At 45.5% G+C, this 18,666-nt stretch overlaps 1 protein-coding gene across 1 annotated transcript in view; it reads left to right on the top strand.

Annotated features, from left to right (window-relative positions):
* Positions 1-18,666, top strand: part of SLC24A3 (solute carrier family 24 member 3) — a 491,381-nt gene that overhangs the window by 347,703 nt on the left and 125,012 nt on the right. The window contains exons 4-6 of the mRNA XM_077750215.1: positions 6,336-6,410; positions 9,909-9,993; positions 10,375-10,478. Coding sequence (XP_077606341.1) covers positions 6,336-6,410; positions 9,909-9,993; positions 10,375-10,478 — 264 coding nt within the window. The remainder of the gene's footprint in view (positions 1-6,335; positions 6,411-9,908; positions 9,994-10,374; positions 10,479-18,666) is intronic.

Raw genomic sequence — 18,666 nt, 5'->3', positions numbered from 1 at the left:
TATGAAAAAGACAGAGCAGGGAAAAGGGAATCTTTTTTTTTGATTAGTATTCAAACCATATTCCCTGGGAGGTTTAGAACAATTTCCACCAAGGCCAGAATTCTATAGATCTTCCCTAGGAATCACTTGTCCAGCACCACCTTCATTGAAATTAAAGACAGAGCAACATGAGAGCAGATGATGTAGTAAAAGGAAATTATCTGTGAAAACCACTGACTGTAGATGCCACATAAAGCAGCGGGGTTAATGTCGCACTGTTCAGGGACATTTGCCCTCACAATTCAGAAGCCCTTATGTATATTGACATTTCAGCTAGAGCCTGTTCACCTCCATTAAGCCACAGGCCACAATAATTTCCTGTTACCTTAGGTGCTTTCCAGTTTAACTACTATGGCCAGTATTTCTCTAGTTTTATTAGTCCCAGTCAGTCTTTGAAACCACCTGATAAGATGCTATTTATCTTCCAGAATCCCAGTCTAGTGGCCACTTCCTCTTTGGTTCCCTTCGCTAGCTTCGCCCAGCAGAATGAACTGTCTGCACCCATAATCAGATAAGAAGGCAAGTGGGGAAACTTGACTAAAGGCCATGGAGGCAAATGGGGGTCCATTTTTCATTTTCTCACCTAACGCACAGAATAAGATGATTTCTGGCATATCAGCCAGCAAATGGCATCCTCAGATTCTTCCATCCCGTGTGTGTTGCTATGTATCTTCTTGCTTATCGTCTCATGATCATATGATGGCTGCTGCTGCTCTAGACATTACATCCAAGTACAAAGCTATAAAAAAAAGCTTCACTTTGTTGCATCTGTCCCTTGTTCTGTCCCTTGCTCTGTCCTGAGTTGTGTCATATGATGTTGGCTAGTTCCAGGGAGACTAGAAAAGCTGAGTCTGTTGTCACTCAGAACTTGGAAATTACTTCTCATTATTGTTGTTTTCACCATGGTTCATTGTATCATCTTCGCTGTATCTGTTGCTTATTTCCCTAATAATGCTATATAACAAATGGCCTGAAAACCTCAGTAACAGGGGTGCCTGGCTGACTCAGTTGGTACAGCATGCAACTTGTGATTTCAGGGTCATGAATTCAAGCCCCACATTGGGCCTGGAGCCTACTTAAAAAAACAAGAATAAAAACTTCAGTGACATACAACAGTACACATTTCTTTAGCTTCTGGGTTTTTGGGGTTCAGCTGAAATTTGGGAATCAGTTGACCCATATCTGGGGCTAGGTGCTTGTCAGCTGATCTCTGATAGCCTCAATGAGGACGAGGGTGACTTGGCTTTGCTCCACATGCCCCTTGTCCTCCTGGCTGTGCTCTGCATGTCTCTTGTCCTCCAGCAGGGCCGCTGGGGCACATCCTCATAGCATTCTTGTTGTTGCATGAGGTGTTTGGTCATGCCCAGGCCCCTTTGCTCCTGTTTCCATGTATTCCCTGCAGTAGTTAACTCCCTCTCATAAGTTAACTCAAGAGGATGGTGTGGTTGGTCTCATGTTGAAAGCTAAGTGAGGGAAGGAGAGTCACTCAAGGTCACAACTTGGAAGTCAAGTGTGAGATTTGACTTGAGGTCCTATACTCATCCTGGGCTTCCTCCAAGGCTCCAGGCTGCTTCTGTTTCCAATGGTGACACCAGCTACTCTCTGGGCACCTCCTGCTTGGACTCATTTATTTCATAAAAAGGTTCCCTCATTCCGTGCAAGCCTGCCCTGACACAGGGTGGATATGAATGTGGGAAGAGTAGAGCTGCTGCCCTGCAAAGGAAGAAAAGCCAGATACATGGACTTAAAACATGACTCATGTCCAGGCAGCACTCAATCATGCCAAAGTACAGATTCCCACAGTGAAGACCCTGATAAGTTCCAAAGGAAGTTCAGGCCCTGTAGTGGTGAGCTTAGAGTAGAAGCTGAAACGGACCCCTTCTCTCCTCTCCTCTGCATACACCCCTCACTCATCATTTCCGGAAAGCGTCCCACATTTGCTCATTCTGATTGTTGTACCCAGGCCAGAGGCTAAGATTTGGGGGTGTGCCACAACACATCTGCCATCCCAGGGATCACCTCGAACATTTTTGAGGAGTTAAGTCTGCCTCGTATTTTTTAGTGCACCTTGTAAAAATAATACTATTAAAAAAGAACATTACCTAATAATTCCACATCTGGAAGTTTGTCCTAGAAATGCAAAAGGCTATATGGGTAAAGATTGCAGCAGCGTTAATGGTTCATTGATTTATAAGGAAAATGGGAAGTCACTGAAAATAAAGAGGTCATAGGGTTTACTGCTGTTTGTGCCGATCACACTGTTGTATTTATGTAAATGGTATATTTGTATGTGAGTATATGATCAGAATTAAACTTGTAAAATAAAAATAAATAAAAAAGAACATCAGTGGGTCTGACCAACAGCCGCCAGAAGTGGCTGGCTGGGATTCTGAAACTGTCCCTCCCTGAGGTTGGAGAAGTGAACTTATTAGTAGCCCAGGTGAAAATAGAAGGCGTTGATTGGGCAGCAGTTCAGGAATGCCCTCTGTTTGGGGAGCAACTGGCCTCAGCTGGAAGGCTCAGAGAGTCCTGGGGTCACATCCAAGGCCTGACATTTGCTAGCCATGTGTCCTTGGACTTACTACTGTACTCTCAGAGGTATCTGGGACCTGGGGCCAGTAATACCTTGCCTCCCACAGGAGTTGGAGAAATTACGTGAGACAGGCCCTATAAAGTATCTGGAGCGCACCTGGAGTTCCTGGCCCAACATACAGTAGCAACATTAATAGTATTATTATTACTCAGTATCCCCAATTATAGTATTATATCCTTTGGAACTATAGGAGCAGCCAAATTAATGCAAAAATGCCTCACTCTAAAATAGTCAGGACTTGTATGTATATTACCATCAGTATCGGTAGGCTTTCTGCATCTAAAGGTTGACTTCGTATGTTTGTTTTGTTCCTTTGTTCTGTTTAGTTTTTGAAATTTATTATTATTAGTAGTAGAAGACCCATTTTTAGAGCATTTTTAGGTTCACAGCAAAAATGAGCAGAAGTTACTGACTTCCTTACCCTTCCTTACCCTGCTACATGCACAGTACCTCCCCTATCAATACCTTGTTCTATTTTGTTTCTTTTTCCAGTGGGAAACTGATTTCCAGTTTTTTTAGTAATTTCTGAAGGAATTAGAGCAGAATTTCTTGTAAGCAGAATGGCAGGTCAGGAGGTGCCTTGTGGCTGGAGAGGAGCCCCATCACCTGACAGACCCCTCCAGGTGTCCAGACGTGCCTTGCCACACGGGGTGTCTGACCTTGGGTGGACATCCCTGCCTCGCACTGCCTTGTACATGGGAACTCATGTGGTTTTCAGCAGCCATCACCCTTGAAATCACAGAGAGCCTGGAAGATCTATCCATTTCCCAACACATTCCAAGGGTTGATTTGCAATATGTTAGATGGAGCTTCTAGCCTCACAACAGGATCAAAACATACTATTGGAACATAGTCTTGCAAAGATTGTTTATGGACTTGGCTATTTCAGTGAGTCGAGTATGGCAGCTAGAGCCAGCTTATTTAGATCTTGGTTAATTCACAAATGTACAGTTCCATATTCCAATTACTGCATTTGGCTGTCCTTTCAAAGATAATGATAAAGCCTGCATATCATTGGATCAGCCAAGCCATACAGCAAAAGAGGGTTTGAGTCCATTGCAATTTGGGAATGTATATTCTGACTCATCCATAGGCTGTAAATACAGTATTAATTTTGTAAGAATTGACATTTTCTTCCCTCCAAAATCCACAGGCAAATAATTTTGTACAGATTATGAATAAACCAATCAATGAAAGTTATTTTTAAGGTGTCTCTGCATGCCAGACATCCCAGGATCCTTGGAGATTAGAAAAGTATAAGATGGAGTCCTTGCTCTAAAATCTCCACTACCTGCAAAATTCACACAAGAAATACAAATTCAAGGTGGATGAGTCAGAAAATATAAATAGAAATTATAAAAACAGAGTTATACCAACAGAGGGAAAAACTACTTTGATGTTTGGCCTTACAAGCTCTATGTGCTTGTGTGTGTGCTTGTGTACGTGTGTGTGTGTGTGTGTGTGTGCTCTTATACATAGATCATAACAAAAAAGAGATTGTACACACTATTTTATAATATTTCTCACTTAGCAGTGTATAGTAAATGCCTTTTCTTGTCATTACCTGTGGACTTAAATCATCTCTTTTAGCAGGATTTTGTCGATTGATGAACCATGGTTTCTGTAACTCATATCCTATGGTATATTGTGTTAGGTTTTGATAATTTATTATAGGCAGCATTTTGGCATGAATATCCCTGTTGCATATGTTTTAGTTCACTCATCTGATAATTCCACAGAATCAAGAGTTAAGATGCTTCTTAGAATTGTACAGTCTGGTTGAAGAGCCAAACACCTATGTATGAAAAGGAAAAACGAGTTTATGAAGCGGGGGTGGGGATGGCTAAATTAGTGCCACAACCAAGAGTCAGAGGCCAGAGAGATCATTTCATGCTCTGGTTGCTGCAAAAGGCTTCACAAAGGACAGCTGCAAGTGACAGAAACCCTGCTCAAGTTATCCTAAGTGTAAAAAGCGTGTTATTGGCCCACAAAATTGGAAAGTCCACTTCGATTTCAGGTGTGAGCTGGGTCCAGAGGTCATGGGGTGTCATTGAGCACCATTATGTGTGTGTGGCTGTGTGTGTGTCTGTCTGCCTGTGTGTTGGTGTGTGGTGTGTCTGTCTGTCCTATCTCTTGGTTGGGCTTCTTACTGTACGAATTGCATTCTTGGGTAAGCTCCCTCTGTATGGCAGCTGTCTCTAGCAGCTCCAGACTTGGGCGGTGTTTGTATCTCATAAGGAGAGAGCCCTCCTCTTCCAGCTTCTCTGTCGGTCCCTCCTTGGCCCCCTGGCAGACTTTTTATGCACCCATCACTGCATGACAGAGAATGGGGGTGTCCTGGTGGCTAGCCTGGGCCATGTGCCTGTACCCTGTGCTGATGAGGCTGGGGAATGCGTGACTGAAGAGCTGCCCAGTGGAGCAATTCTTGAAAGGAAAAGAGGTTGAGAGATCAAAACATGAAATCATGTCACTGCTGAGGATGCTGGAACTTGAAAGATGAGCAGCTACCCCCATTTGATGCTTTGGGCTACAAGTAACAGGAAAACTCCCAAATCAAACTGGTTGAAATGCTCTACTACAAAATCTGGAGGCAGGTTTGCTTTAGCACTACATCCACTGGGCTTGGTAATACCTTTAAGTTGACTCAGGGTCAGCTTCCTTTCAAGTCCCATTTCCCTCAATATGGCTGCAAGGGACAAACAGAACCCCCAGCTTCCATAACCAGTGCCAGAGGGTGAAAAATGGAACCCAAGGACTCTAAAATCTTTCCTGCAATTTCATTGGACCATCCCAGGTCACATGTCCACTCCTGAACTAGTAGCTATCAGTGGGAAATACTGCACACTGATTGGCCAGTCAGTTCTACTCCTAGAGGAAAGGGTAGGGTCACCTCCCCATGGGGTGTGGTGAATATTGGATTGAAACTGGGGTCCCACTAGGAAGGAGAGGAGGATGGATGCTAGGAGGTCAATTAAATAAAATTTCATCAGTTAGAGAGGAAACTTGGGGTTAAACAGGTGATTTATGCCCAGAAGTTAGAATTCCAAGGTCTTCCCTGTTTATAGCTGACAGGAAGCAAGATTGCAGAGCCTATCCTGTAGGGGACAGCAGAGTGAATGACCTGAGTTAGAAGTATTCATTTGTTTATTCCTTCATTGCACATATATTTTTTTGAGCACCTACTATGTGCTAGGCCTTGTGCCCAGTTTGGGGGGTAAATAAGATAGATAAAGTTCATATCCTTGTGGACTTCTTTTGAGGGAGACAGATAAGAAACAAATTAATTTAACATATAATATGTCACAAAAAACAAATCAGGGTGAGGTAGATAGAGAGAAATGGGAAGGAGAGGAGTCCAAGGCCTCTTGCTTACATTGACATTGAACCAGAGACTTGAAGGACATGATGGAATGAGCCAAGGTCATCTGAGGGAAGTGTGTTTTGGTCAGAGGAACAGCAGGTGCAAAGACCCTGAGGCAGTCATCCATAGTACATTTGGTGAACAAGGAAGAGAGTGGTAGATGATGAGGTCAGAGAGGAGGAGTGATACCATGGAGGGCCTCCCACACTACAGTCTTTGTACTTTGAGTAAGATGTTGAGTCTGTGATGTCAGAAAGTGTTATTGAAGCAGAAGGTGTCCAGACCCTCACCGGGTGGCTCTGCCTTGACTGTGACCTTAACTCCTTTTTTCCTCTCTTCCAGGCCATGTACATGTTCTATGCATTGGCCATTGTGTGTGATGACTTCTTCGTCCCCTCCTTGGAAAAGATCTGTGAGGTACGTGCCCTATATTCTAAACATGTTGAGCAGGCTGTGAAATGGTACTCCTCCAGCCTCCTTCACTAAGGTCCTGGGGAGCCCTCCCTGCACCTCCTCAGGGGTGTGGGGGAACACCAGGCATCAGCATGCTTCTGAGCTATGAACAGTATTAGCACAAAAGCTCCAACAGTATGCTTAGAATGTCAGGGTACCGACCCATAGTTGGCCTCTAACCCAAAAGACCAGCTCTCCCCGCTCCTTTTAGAGGCAACTCATGGTGCTATTTTCTCTTTTTCTTTTTCTCTTTTTTAAAAAATGTTTTAAAGTATATTTTTTTATTTTGAGAAAGAGAAAGAGAGAGAGAGTGCAAGCAGGGGAGGGGCAGAGAGAGAGAGGGAGAGGGCAGAGCCTGATGCAGCACAGAGCCTGATGCAGGGCTTGAACTCCTGAAATGTGAGATCACGACCTGAGCTGAAATCAAGAGTCAGAGGCTTAACCTGCTGAGCCACACAGGTGCCCCTTCTTTTCCTCGTTTATCCTGCTCTTCCTTTCTCTCTCTGTACCCCTCATCTTCCTCTCCTCAGTTTCCTTCTGCTCCCGTAACCCTCCCTTGTGGGGTCCTTACAGGGTGGGAAGTCTTCATCTACATACCCCCATCGCCCTTCCTCTCTGTACATGTACAGAAATGCTCTAAGTGGAGACCCAAAAAGTGAGAAGATGAAAGAACTGGCCACAGAGAAAAGGAAAGGGATTCTGTTGGAAATCAGCCCAGTTAACACCAGGTTGAAGACCAAGTTAAATCCCTTTCATCAGAAAATATTCAGCATATTTAGAACACTTTCATTCTCTCGCCTCTTTCATTTCCTTGTCTGTTGTGAAATGTAGTTTCCTTTATCTGGAAGCTTTCCACTTTTATTTTTAATTCAAAATTCTGTTTTCAGAGAGGATCTCTCCCAGACAAACCTCCCATCTGGGACTCGTTTCTTCATGTTGTTCTCAGACTCTGTCATCCTTCCCCTTTCCTCCCTGCACTCCCTCCCCGCCACCCATGTATTTGATTCATTAGTTCTTGGGGGGCAGCGGAGGACACAGGTTGCATTTCTGTTAAGTTCCCAGGTGGATGCTGAGGCTGTTGGTCCAAAAACCACACTTTGAGATCACTAACTTAAGCAGTTTCTTCTATACCCTGGAAGTCTGTTTTTTGTACTGAAAAAATAAAATAAAATAAAAGAGAATTATTCCACAGGAAGCCTGGAGCGGCCCAGGAGTGGGTTTCTTTATTCGGTGGAAAGAGAAAGAAAGTGATAAAGTTGCATCTTAGATGGATAGCAGGCATGTGTGGAAGTCCTTTGTCAAAAGTGATGTAACTGAAATACAAGTCACCTTCTGTAGCAGGAGAGGAAGCACATCTGTAACTGGGGTTATTTGTGATCTCTGAGATACTCTCTTCATTATGCATGGCAAAGTACTCTCTTTCCCATACAACTTTTTTTTTTTTTAGCAGATTTACAACCCTCTTCTAGAAATGTACATATTGTCAGAATGTTTTCTACTATGGAGAGATGAAATCCATAGCACCGGCAAGCACACTCCTGGGAAAGGAAATGAGATGAAATACAGTATGGTCCTTGCCATCCACAGGCTGTGGGGTGCAAAGCAGCTCCAGGGCGATACAAACCGAGGGTACTGGAGGAAGTGCTGGGAAGTTGCAAAGTACAGAGAGAGGAAAGGGGAGGGAGAGCTTAACTGGGCCAAGGGATCAGGGAGGGACTTGTGCAGGGGGGATAGTACTGGAGCAGCTCTTGGAGGGATTTTTCACATTTCAAAGCAACACATTTCTTTTTTTTTTTAATAGTTTATTGTCAAGTTGGTTTACATATAACACCCAGTGCTCATCCCAACAAGTGCCCTCCCCCATACCCATCACCCTCCTTCCCCTCTCCCCCAGAGGGAGAAAGCAACACATTTCAAGGAAGAATTTGTGCAGAGAAGAGTCTGAGCCCCAGGATGAAGAGAGGAGAACCCAGGACTGGAATCAGCATGTGGGGAATCCTGGGGAACATGAAGTTGGGGCATCAATTGTTACCAGGACTCAGGAGGGAGCTGGGAAGGCTTTTGATGGACAGAGGCATCCAGAGGCAGAAGATCTCACACCCCTAGCTGGTGATTCTAAGCATCCAGCAAGATGTTGTCAGGGCCCAGGAGAATTGGGGATGAAAGAGAAGGAGATGAAAGGAGACATGGAGGAAGTAGCAAACTCAGTGGATGAAAGAGAGAGACAGGAACTGGAGATGAGCTCGAAGTGTGGACCCCATAACTAGTGCCCCAGCAGGGGACCTGAGCTGGAATGGACACAGCAGTACCAGGCTCAGGCTCATGGCAAGTCTTGGCAGACCACCACAGAGTGTGAGCTCTGTGTTAGGTTACCTTCCAGGACTTCCTGCCCTGGGGACTCACCTGCATCCCTCACAGCCACACATTTCAACTTGAGGTGTCAGTACCTCTATTGTAGAGTCTTCTCAGAACCCCATGTGCAGTGGAGCTGTTCAGTCCTAAGCGAGGGATCCCCAGGATTCCAGATCAGAGTGCCCCATTAGGGCCCCTACTGCTGCCTGTTGCTGGTCAGTGGAGCCAGTGGTCTACGCCGAGCCCATGCTGCCCCTCCATGGCTGAGCAAGGAAGTGCAGCTGTCTATGCCGCTGGGAGGAGGGACTGCCATTGGAGACTAACATCTCCAAGCTGGGACCCAGGAGGGAACTGCCTATTTACTGACAGACAGCAGCTTACGTTCTGGGTCATAATTGAATGTAGAAAGGCTAACCACACCAACCAGCCTCTAATATGTATTTTTCTTGCCTTCATGCAAATCACCTTTTGGATTAACAGACAATGATTGTATAGGACATCTTGGCAGGGTGTCATTCTTTCCACTAAGTCTCAATGCCTCCCCCTATTCTTCCTACCCCAGGGCTTCAAGACTGTATTAGTGATGAGGAGTGGGTTTCAAGACCCCAGCCCTAAGCTGCTGTATCCTCCTAGAATCAAGACTTGCAAACAGATACCATGAGCCTCATTTAGCCTGAAAGAGGCATGGTGTTGAAACAAATCAACTTTTTGCATAAAAATGTGGATTTGGGCATCTCCTAAGCAATAAGGATATTTGGTAACATGGAGAGAAGTGGGTGACACACCCTTTTAAAAGGAGGCAAACGCCCACCATGCGTCACACCAGCCCACCCTACTCCCCCCCGTTACTTGCACAGAAGTGGGGGCTTCTAGGTTGGAAATCCTTAGATCTTGTCAAGAGCCTTTAATTCACAGAGATGTGCAGCCCCCTCCCTGATCCTGCACCCTGAGGAAGATGGCCAGAGAGCTGTGGCCCCACAGGGGATGGTGCAGGAAAGGCCAAACCCAGGGTGGGGGGGAGGGCCTGAGCTTGGGACCTCAGGAGTCATGGTGGCCTCTGTTCCCAAGGGAATCCTGACTCATCTGTGCTTTGTCCTTGATCCTCTGTAGCGCCTGCACCTCAGTGAAGATGTGGCTGGAGCCACGTTCATGGCAGCAGGGAGTTCGGCCCCAGAGCTGTTCACATCTGTCATAGGTAGGTGATGACCCTTCAGGTGATGACATTTCAGCCCTGCCCTCTCTTAAGGACAAGGGTTGTGGGGATAGACAACCTTCCAGTGGTTTGGCTAATAAGAGCTAAGAGTCTCAAGACCCCAAGGAGTAGAACACCACCTTCCCACCCACTGTGGTTGCTGTTATTTTATTGAACTGATGTTTTCACTTTGCATGAGTGTGTCTCAGGTTCTGTGGCAATGGGCCTATGGCAGTTTCCCCAATGCAGATTTTAAAACTCTCTCCCATCCTTGGCTATTTCCTGTGGACCCTGAGAACAGTCTAACACTTGTGAAAACTCCCCCACACCCACACCAGAATTGAACCAGCCACAACAGCCAGGCTGATATCAGGTCTCTTTCAGGGGTCTTCATCACCAAGGGTGACGTGGGAGTTGGAACCATCGTGGGCTCTGCAGTGTTCAATATCCTGTGCATCATTGGTGTCTGTGGGCTCTTTGCCGGGCAGGTAAGACTGCCAGCAGAAAGTGGCATGGGTTTGGAGGGGGGATGGCACAGAGGCGAGGCAGGGTTCTGTCTTGCTGGAGCACCATCAGCATGGAGGCCAGTGGTCTTGGGCAACAGTAATGTGGGGTCTCATGCTTGGAGGCTGGCCAAACTGGAACTGGAAAGTGTCAGGCACCATTATTTGGTCTCCATGTTGATGGAGCACATGAATAATTAACCTGTCTGAAAGTGTAGGCTACAAATCGGAAGGTGTCAAACTCATTTTGAATGCCATGATCTGAACAGGAATGTCCTAAAACAATTTAAGGTATGGCTTTGCCTCCATGGCAATAGAGTAAATAAGAGTCGGGGGAGGGAGAGAAAGAGAATGGAAATGACAGATATTTTTCCACTAAGAACCATTTGCTGTCATCACCATGTGGGACAGTTTTGCTACAGCCATCAAACAATTCATTTACATGTTCACCTAGCTTACTTTTGGGGTCACCAGGGGCTTTGCATGCCTGCATTTTATCTTTGGAGACTGTTCCACTCCAGGAAGTGTCGTGGGGTCTGGTATCTGTTTTGGAAAGCCTTGGGAAGACACCCAGAAGTCAGCCAGGTGCAAGGCTTGTTGGCAGCCAGGACAGTGCTTCAGCTCCCAGCGGTCTGCCAACTCCGATGTCCTAGTTCCCTACTAGGGAGTTTTGTTCAGGAACAGCATGATCCTGAGCTCTGCCCAAACACCCAGACTTTAACATCTTCTAGGAAAAGCACCTTCTAGAAGCCCTTTGACGGCACTCTGCTTTCAATATTGAGGGACTTGGTGATCCTAACCAGCTTCCTCACTGTGGGGGAAGCAGGGTTCTGCTGGAGGTGGCGGGCTGGTTTGAAGGGCTAAGGAATGCTCCTTTGAACCTTTTTCCACACCATTTCTGGGGCCCCTCTGCTGTCCAATGAGCCGGTCAGGGGCACCCACCCTGCCCATCTCTCTAACACGGACTGGAGAGTCTCTGCAAGAGGCCCCATGGCACACCATTGCTGTTCTCCACTGCCCATTTCTAACTGCTGTCACTTCATGCCCATTGATTTGTCTGGGTTGCCTGATGGGCTCATTGCTTGTGAGTGACAGGCAGTGGGACACCTCAATCTCATCAGGAATTGGCTCCAGAGCCCCCAGGTGGACAGCTGTGTCTACACATGGTGATTGAGCTCTCCCCAACTTGATAGACTGACATGTTCTTTTTTCTCATCCTTTTGATCCATCATCTCTGATCTTAGGTTCTGCAGACCCACAATATGGTGCTTTTTAGACCTCTTATAAATATAGCTAGTATAAAGAAAAAAAAAACCCCAAAACAAAAAACAAGTCTCCATCCTCGCCTTCGGTGCCGTTTGCATGTCCCTGGATCTCATCTGAGTCCACCATCTTCCCGTTGCCCTCCAGAGATCAATAGTCACATCCTGCAGAAGAGGCTGCTGCCATTCACACTCTTATTAGCACTGCCACCATTAGCAGTATGATTATTAGGCTGGCTGTTATTCATGTTGTCATTAGTTCATTAGTCATTTGTACCTGCCACCTGATGGAAAGGCAAGCCCAAAGGGGGAGAAGTAATGTAAAGAAATGAAACAAATGAATGGGAAGTATCTAGTAAATGTCATGCAACTAATTACATATGAAGTGGCTTGAATTCATTTGTATTCATAATTTATTAGCAATGCAGTTAATCACTGGCTTGGTTAGAACACCTGCTTGAAAGGCAGATTGCTTCCTGAACTTCAGCACGTGCTGGTTTCAGTCATTTTACTCCCTCTGGAAGGTTTTGCCAAGCTCTTCTCACAACCCTGCACTGTCATGGAGATAAGTGCGCACCACAATGTTGTTGTGGCCCACGTGATGATTCTGGGTGCTGGCACGTCCTTCTCCTTTTCCTTGTTTCCTGCCCGCTTGGAGATTGCTGAGACCACCCATCTCTCTTCTTCAGGAGCTTGTAGAATCCCTGAGGTCTTTGCAGAGGGAGGAGAATTCTGTTTAAGAAAGAATGTGGGCCCAGGAATTGGACTGGCTGGGGTTTGAATTCCAACTCTTCCATTTGCTGGCTGTGAAATCTTGGAGAAGTGACTTTATTGCTCCTCTGAGCCTGTTTTCAAATCCATGGAGCGGCTGGGTGTTAGCCCACCTACCGCCTAGCATCACCGTAAGGATATATAACACGTTCAGCATTAAGCAGGAGTCAACCCACATGTAAATGCTCAATAAAAGAGGACATTATCAGTTCTCAGGAGAATAACGATCCAAGGGGTCCTCACCTCCAAATCCCACCTTAAGTCACTGTGATAATTTGGCTGAGAAGTTGGTGGGATTTATTAACTAGTGGAACAGCCATATGATGCCAGGTGAGGAAAGAAGGGAAGGTCAGGGAGAAGGTCTTCTACATGAAAACCAAAATGAGATGTTGATAAAAGAACTTTCTCAGACGACTGGTCCTCATCTCTGCTGTCTGATCAGTGGGAGGGAAAGAAAAAATCAGTAAGAAAAGAATGCTCCCTTACATATTGAGAAACAAACATTTCTGGGTGGTAGAGGCAGTGTGGTGGAACATTACAGCAAAGCCTGGATATTGGGAACTGAACTGATTAATAAATCCAATCATGGGTCTCACTTAGCATGGTTATTTATGTAGCTCCACACTTTCCTTTGGCTTGGAGAATTCCCCACCAGTGCCCGTGGACCTCTCTCTAATGTATTCCGGCCTGAAGGGCTGCTCATGACCAAGTCTGTTACTCCTCTGAAATGCAAGTAATGAAGCAGTAAGGTTTGAGTTCCTGTCTCAATTAGGGTTCTGATGAATTCAATGTAATTAAATGTCTGCCGTATTTGCAGTTTGCAAACATACCCAGCACTTTGGTGTTCGCCTAAGGTGCTTTGGGGAGTTTTGTGGGACAAGAGGAAAATTGCTTCTGAGAGAGTGGCTTATAGAGCGGTTGTTGGCATCCCCACAAGACATTTACAGGGCTGTGGTCCTACAAGTTTTCTTTATTTAAAAGCAAAACATAATAAGAGTGAGAACACTAAGCTCTGAATGCAACATACTAATGCATTTTGCATATTGTGTTGCAAGAACTTCATGCCAGTTTTGTGAAACAATGTACTTATGAATTTAAATCCACCATCCAGAGCATGTTAGGCTTTAAAGAAGTAACCACAANATTCCCCACCAGTGCCCGTGGACCTCTCTCTAATGTATTCCGGCCTGAAGGGCTGCTCATGACCAAGTCTGTTACTCCTCTGAAATGCAAGTAATGAAGCAGTAAGGTTTGAGTTCCTGTCTCAATTAGGGTTCTGATGAATTCAATGTAATTAAATGTCTGCCGTATTTGCAGTTTGCAAACATACCCAGCACTTTGGTGTTCGCCTAAGGTGCTTTGGGGAGTTTTGTGGGACAAGAGGAAAATTGCTTCTGAGAGAGTGGCTTATAGAGCGGTTGTTGGCATCCCCACAAGACATTTACAGGGCTGTGGTCCTACAAGTTTTCTTTATTTAAAAGCAAAACATAATAAGAGTGAGAACACTAAGCTCTGAATGCAACATACTAATGCATTTTGCATATTGTGTTGCAAGAACTTCATGCCAGTTTTGTGAAACAATGTACTTATGAATTTAAATCCACCATCCAGAGCATGTTAGGCTTTAAAGAAGTAAAACAAACAGAGAAAGTAAACAGTTTAAGTGCATCCCAGATGAGGACTCTCATATTCCTGTGATTCCAGACCGGCAGATGGCTCCAGCTTATAATAACGAACTCCAGCATCAGCCTTCCTTGCATTCTGGAAGTGTGCCGATGTTCTCCGGCAAAACCCATCTAACTTGGCTGATTTCACCTTTCTCCAGTAACACCCTATCCATGCTGGCCCCTTTGCACAAACCCGAGCAGCACCCAGAGGTTACGCATCTGACTTGAAACCTGCCTTCAATTGGGTTTCTGCAGGAGACTCTGAGCAATGATTCAAAGGCAGATAGTATCTGAAAGGGGATCCCACGACATGCTGGAGAGGGGGGAAGTGAGACCAGAAAGACAAAGTAACCAAGAAAAGTGTGTTACCAAGTAAGTTACCACTGTGAGCAGTTGGGAGTTACTTCTGGGGGAATGGGAGACTATATAGAACACAGGTCTGTAAGGTATCCAACCCAAGGGAGAGGGAGCTGGGACGTTTATCCACCAGCCTCCACCAATCACACCAGTAATTGGTAAGGACTGTTCCTGCTGGACATGGGCAGGGTAGACTTTGGGGCCCAGGGAAAACCCCCAAGCTAAGAGGCCTGGAGGCTGGGCCCTAGAAGGACCCAAAATGTCAAAAGTAGGGAGACAGGAGTGCAGCTCATAAAGCATTTACTACAAATTCAACTAAGCCTTTAAAAATAAGCCACCTGGAGGGTCTCATTCTCAGTTCCCCTGGATGAAACACAAGCTTTAGCATTAGGCTGTCTATTAAGAGCTCAGGGCCAGGACATCCTGCATTTGGGAAATTTCCTCTAGTGTTAAAAATAACATCTACCATTCTAGGCACTTGCTGCTTCCAGTTAGGATGCAGAAGACCTTAGCTCCCATGGGAACACCAAAAAGAAATCTGGATAATATAAAAATCATACTTGTATATGGGACTATCAGAGAATAGAGACAGGAAAGACTTGAACTGTTTTCCAGAGAGAGGATCCCTTTGAAAGGGAGCTGAGTCCTGGCAGGTTTGGATGCAGGGAGTACAGACGACTGTGAAGATTCAGAACTTTGCCAGGTGGAGATAAGCCAACTGAGCTACTGGCAGTGCCGGAGATAGCTGGGATGCCCTAGAGTCTGTGACGTACAAAGACTGTAACATTTGCTCAACAGAGGATACTGGTCCTCTCCACCCCACCCCAAACTTGCTGGGAAAAACAGATGTGAAGGCAGGACTGAGAAGCAGAAAGAAACCATCCCATTTGCACCATCTCTCACATTCTCCCAATGCCGGCAATCGAAGAACCCCAAATCCAACCCTAAGAACTAGGAGACTAGCCCTTCCTTCGGAAGCTGGGGGTGGGAGGGGAGGCTGAACCGCAGGTGACCTGCTGCTCAGTCGCTATCAAATGAACACTTGCTGAGATATGAATAATCACCTCCTTTCTTTAGCTTACAGATGAGAGCAGACATGAAATTTCTGGGGGGACGGAGGGAACATCAGTAGTATTCTTCAGTTCTCACTCTTTTTCTGTATATAATTTCCAAGATGCAATAATAAAATCCAAAACCTGTGAGGAGGCAGGAATAGGGCTCATAGCCACGGAAAAGCAGCAGCAGAAACAAACCACAGATCATACAGATACAAAAATTAGTAGAAAAGAATTTGAAACATCTCTTTTAAATGGTACAGATGGGAAAAATAAATGAATGGATGGGTAATTTCAGCAGGGAAATGGAAAAAAAATGTTAACACGAATCGAAACTATATATCAATATATATCAATGATAAGCCATCATTTTTTAAACGTGTAGGCACTTAATGCACTTTATAAATATTTGTAGAAATACACCTTAAGACAGTATTATCCTCATTTACAGCAAGGAAGCAGGTACTTGGGTACAGGAGGGGCTACCTTGAGGTGGTGAAGCATGGATTGGAGCCCATATCTGCTGACTGTGAAATCCATTCTCCTTCCTCATTGGGAGCCTATGACTTAAAACTCCCCAGATGTCATTATAGCGTTATTGTGATTTTTATAGCATTTATGTGTTCTTTAGAAATGTGGAGTGTAGGAACTGGGGGCAGTGCAAAGAATGTACCTGTCAGCACAATGGTGGTGGCCCGGGATGGGTGAAGAATGTACTCAGCCCAACCAGTGCTCGCCTAGAAGCTTCTCTTATAATCAGATGGCATCATCTACTGCCCGACTTTCACTTCCCCTAAACAGATAGAAGATTCTGGCTAATAAACACAATGAGAAGCCTACAGGCCACCCTGGTTTACCCTGTACACCTTGGTTTTTAGCTTATTGTTCTCTAGACAAAACCTGATACATCTTATCATGTTCCAGTTCTGATTCCCCAAGAGGCTGGAGGACTGAGAAAAGGTGAGGCTGAACACCCCCCCCACACACACACATACCTGAAATCAGGGGCTGGAGGTCTATCATTCACCCTAGAAAGGGAGATGAAAGTGCATGAGGGAAAATGAGTAATCCACAGAGTACTCGAGGGTGCCGGGAAGGCCTCACCTGGATGCAGGATGCTTTAATATTTGATCCAGTGAGTAGGAGAGGAAAATTTGTGGGGCAGAAGTAACCACAAGTAGGGTCAGGTCTGTCTGGAGCAGTCACTGGATCTATCACATTCCAGTAGAATATGAATTTCTCCCAGTGACACCTGCTGGACACCTGTCTCAGGAAGAGCTTGCTAGAAGGCAGATGCTCAGCCCTAGTTGAGGCCAACTGAAATCAGAAGAGCAGATGTACCTGCCTGTACCACCTGCAGGCTCAGCTCAACTCACATTCCTGGACTGAGCTTGGCCTTGGGCAAGAGGCAGCCCTCTTTGGGCAGTTGGCCCAGGTGGCATGAACTGTCCCCCCTTGAGGCCCCAGTCCTAAAACTGGCTATCTGCCCTCACTATCCCCTGGCCATTTCTTTCCCTTGGCTATACCGCACTTTCCCTTCCAGGCCAGGTGATAATCCTCTCTTGACATGCACTTGCTCCTTGCCCAGAGTGCTATTAATGTCAGCCTCCCAGCTCTGTGTTGCTCCATCTTGATGGCATCTGCATCCTCATCCCAGAGCTGTTTGTTAACTTTGGGTTTACAGCACTTGACTCTGGCTTGTTCTACTTCCTTGCAGTATTCTCTGAAATCAGATCTATTCTTGGACCCACATTTAGATTAGTTAAGAGGCTTTTAGTTTCAGGTAACAACAACAACAACAACAAAACCCCTCTAACTGGTCTCTTAAATGAAGGGAATCTATTGGTGTCTCTAGAAAATACCAACTAAAATGGACATCAGGCTTGGTGGGCTCAGGGCTCCAGCCCATTTTCTGTGATTCTTTTATCACTAACCTTCTTTGACTCCTTCATCAGACTATCCTTCATGGAAGAAGACTGTAGCAGTTTCATGACTCATTTACATCACATTGACTAGGAGAGAAAGAGAATGTCTCCCCCCACCCCACCCTACCTCTCATCCTCCACCTGGCATGATCAAACGGAAAGCTCTTTGGGACACCTTGGGTCACCTGACCATCCCTGAACCAGCCCCTGTGGCAAAGAAACTAGAGTAACCCAGTTGGCTTAGGTCAATCAAGAACCACACACCCATTTTCTTCTTCTTCCCAGAGCTAAGAATGTGATGAGTTCTCCCCAAATACATAGCTTTTGGCCCTGATTATCATACAAAGCAGATAAATGACTCCTGCACAAAGCCTCTGCTGTACCACATGCTGCCTCACTGCCTGCTGTCCTTCGACTGGTGTAACACAAATGATAAAATGCCCAGACCCACCACGGGTGTTTGTGTGTGAACACAGGTCTCTGTTGTGTGAACAGAGACAGTCACGAGTCTTTGTGTGAATACATTCCTTCTGGGTGGATCACTTAGTTGTGGGATTGTGGGGTTGTGTGGTGAGTATGTTTGTAAGAAAGTGCCAGCAGTTTTTCAGAGTGACTGCACCATTTTGTATTCCCTGTGGCAGGTGAGACTCCAGATGCTCCTCATCATCACCACCACTTGGTGTTACTGGTTTTGCTTTGTTTCAGTGTTAGCCATTCTAGTGAGTGCGGGTGGCACCTCGCTGTGGTTTTAATTTGCATCTCCCTGATGAGTCACAGTGTTGAGCATCTTTTCACGTGCCTACTTGCCATCTAGTATCTTCTTTGATGGAGACTTGGTTCAAATCTTTGCCCATTTTTTAAATTGAAGTTTTTGTCTTCTTATATCACTGTTCGAATGCCCTCTAACCATCTCATTCTACCTTCCCTCTAAGTAGTTCTGTCCAATTCATTTCCATTTCCAAATCAACAGAACGTAAGACCATTAGAAATGATTTAAAGTGATCATGGCAATATTTTATTTTGTTGCTTCCATGTGGGTTTACAAGAGGCATATTCAGAAACAGTACTCCTTGGGTATGTGGGAGAAAATGCTGAGGTCACCTCCCTTTGTCTAGCCTGACTGTGCGCAGTAGTCA

The sequence above is a fragment of the Crocuta crocuta genome, unplaced genomic scaffold (assembly GCF_008692635.1).
Source record: "Crocuta crocuta isolate KB4526 unplaced genomic scaffold, BGI_CrCroc_1.0 scaffold209, whole genome shotgun sequence".
NCBI classification, from domain to species: Eukaryota; Metazoa; Chordata; class Mammalia; order Carnivora; family Hyaenidae; genus Crocuta; species Crocuta crocuta.
Note: the sequence above shows the minus strand (reverse complement) of the source record. Positions and strands in the feature narration are given on the sequence as shown.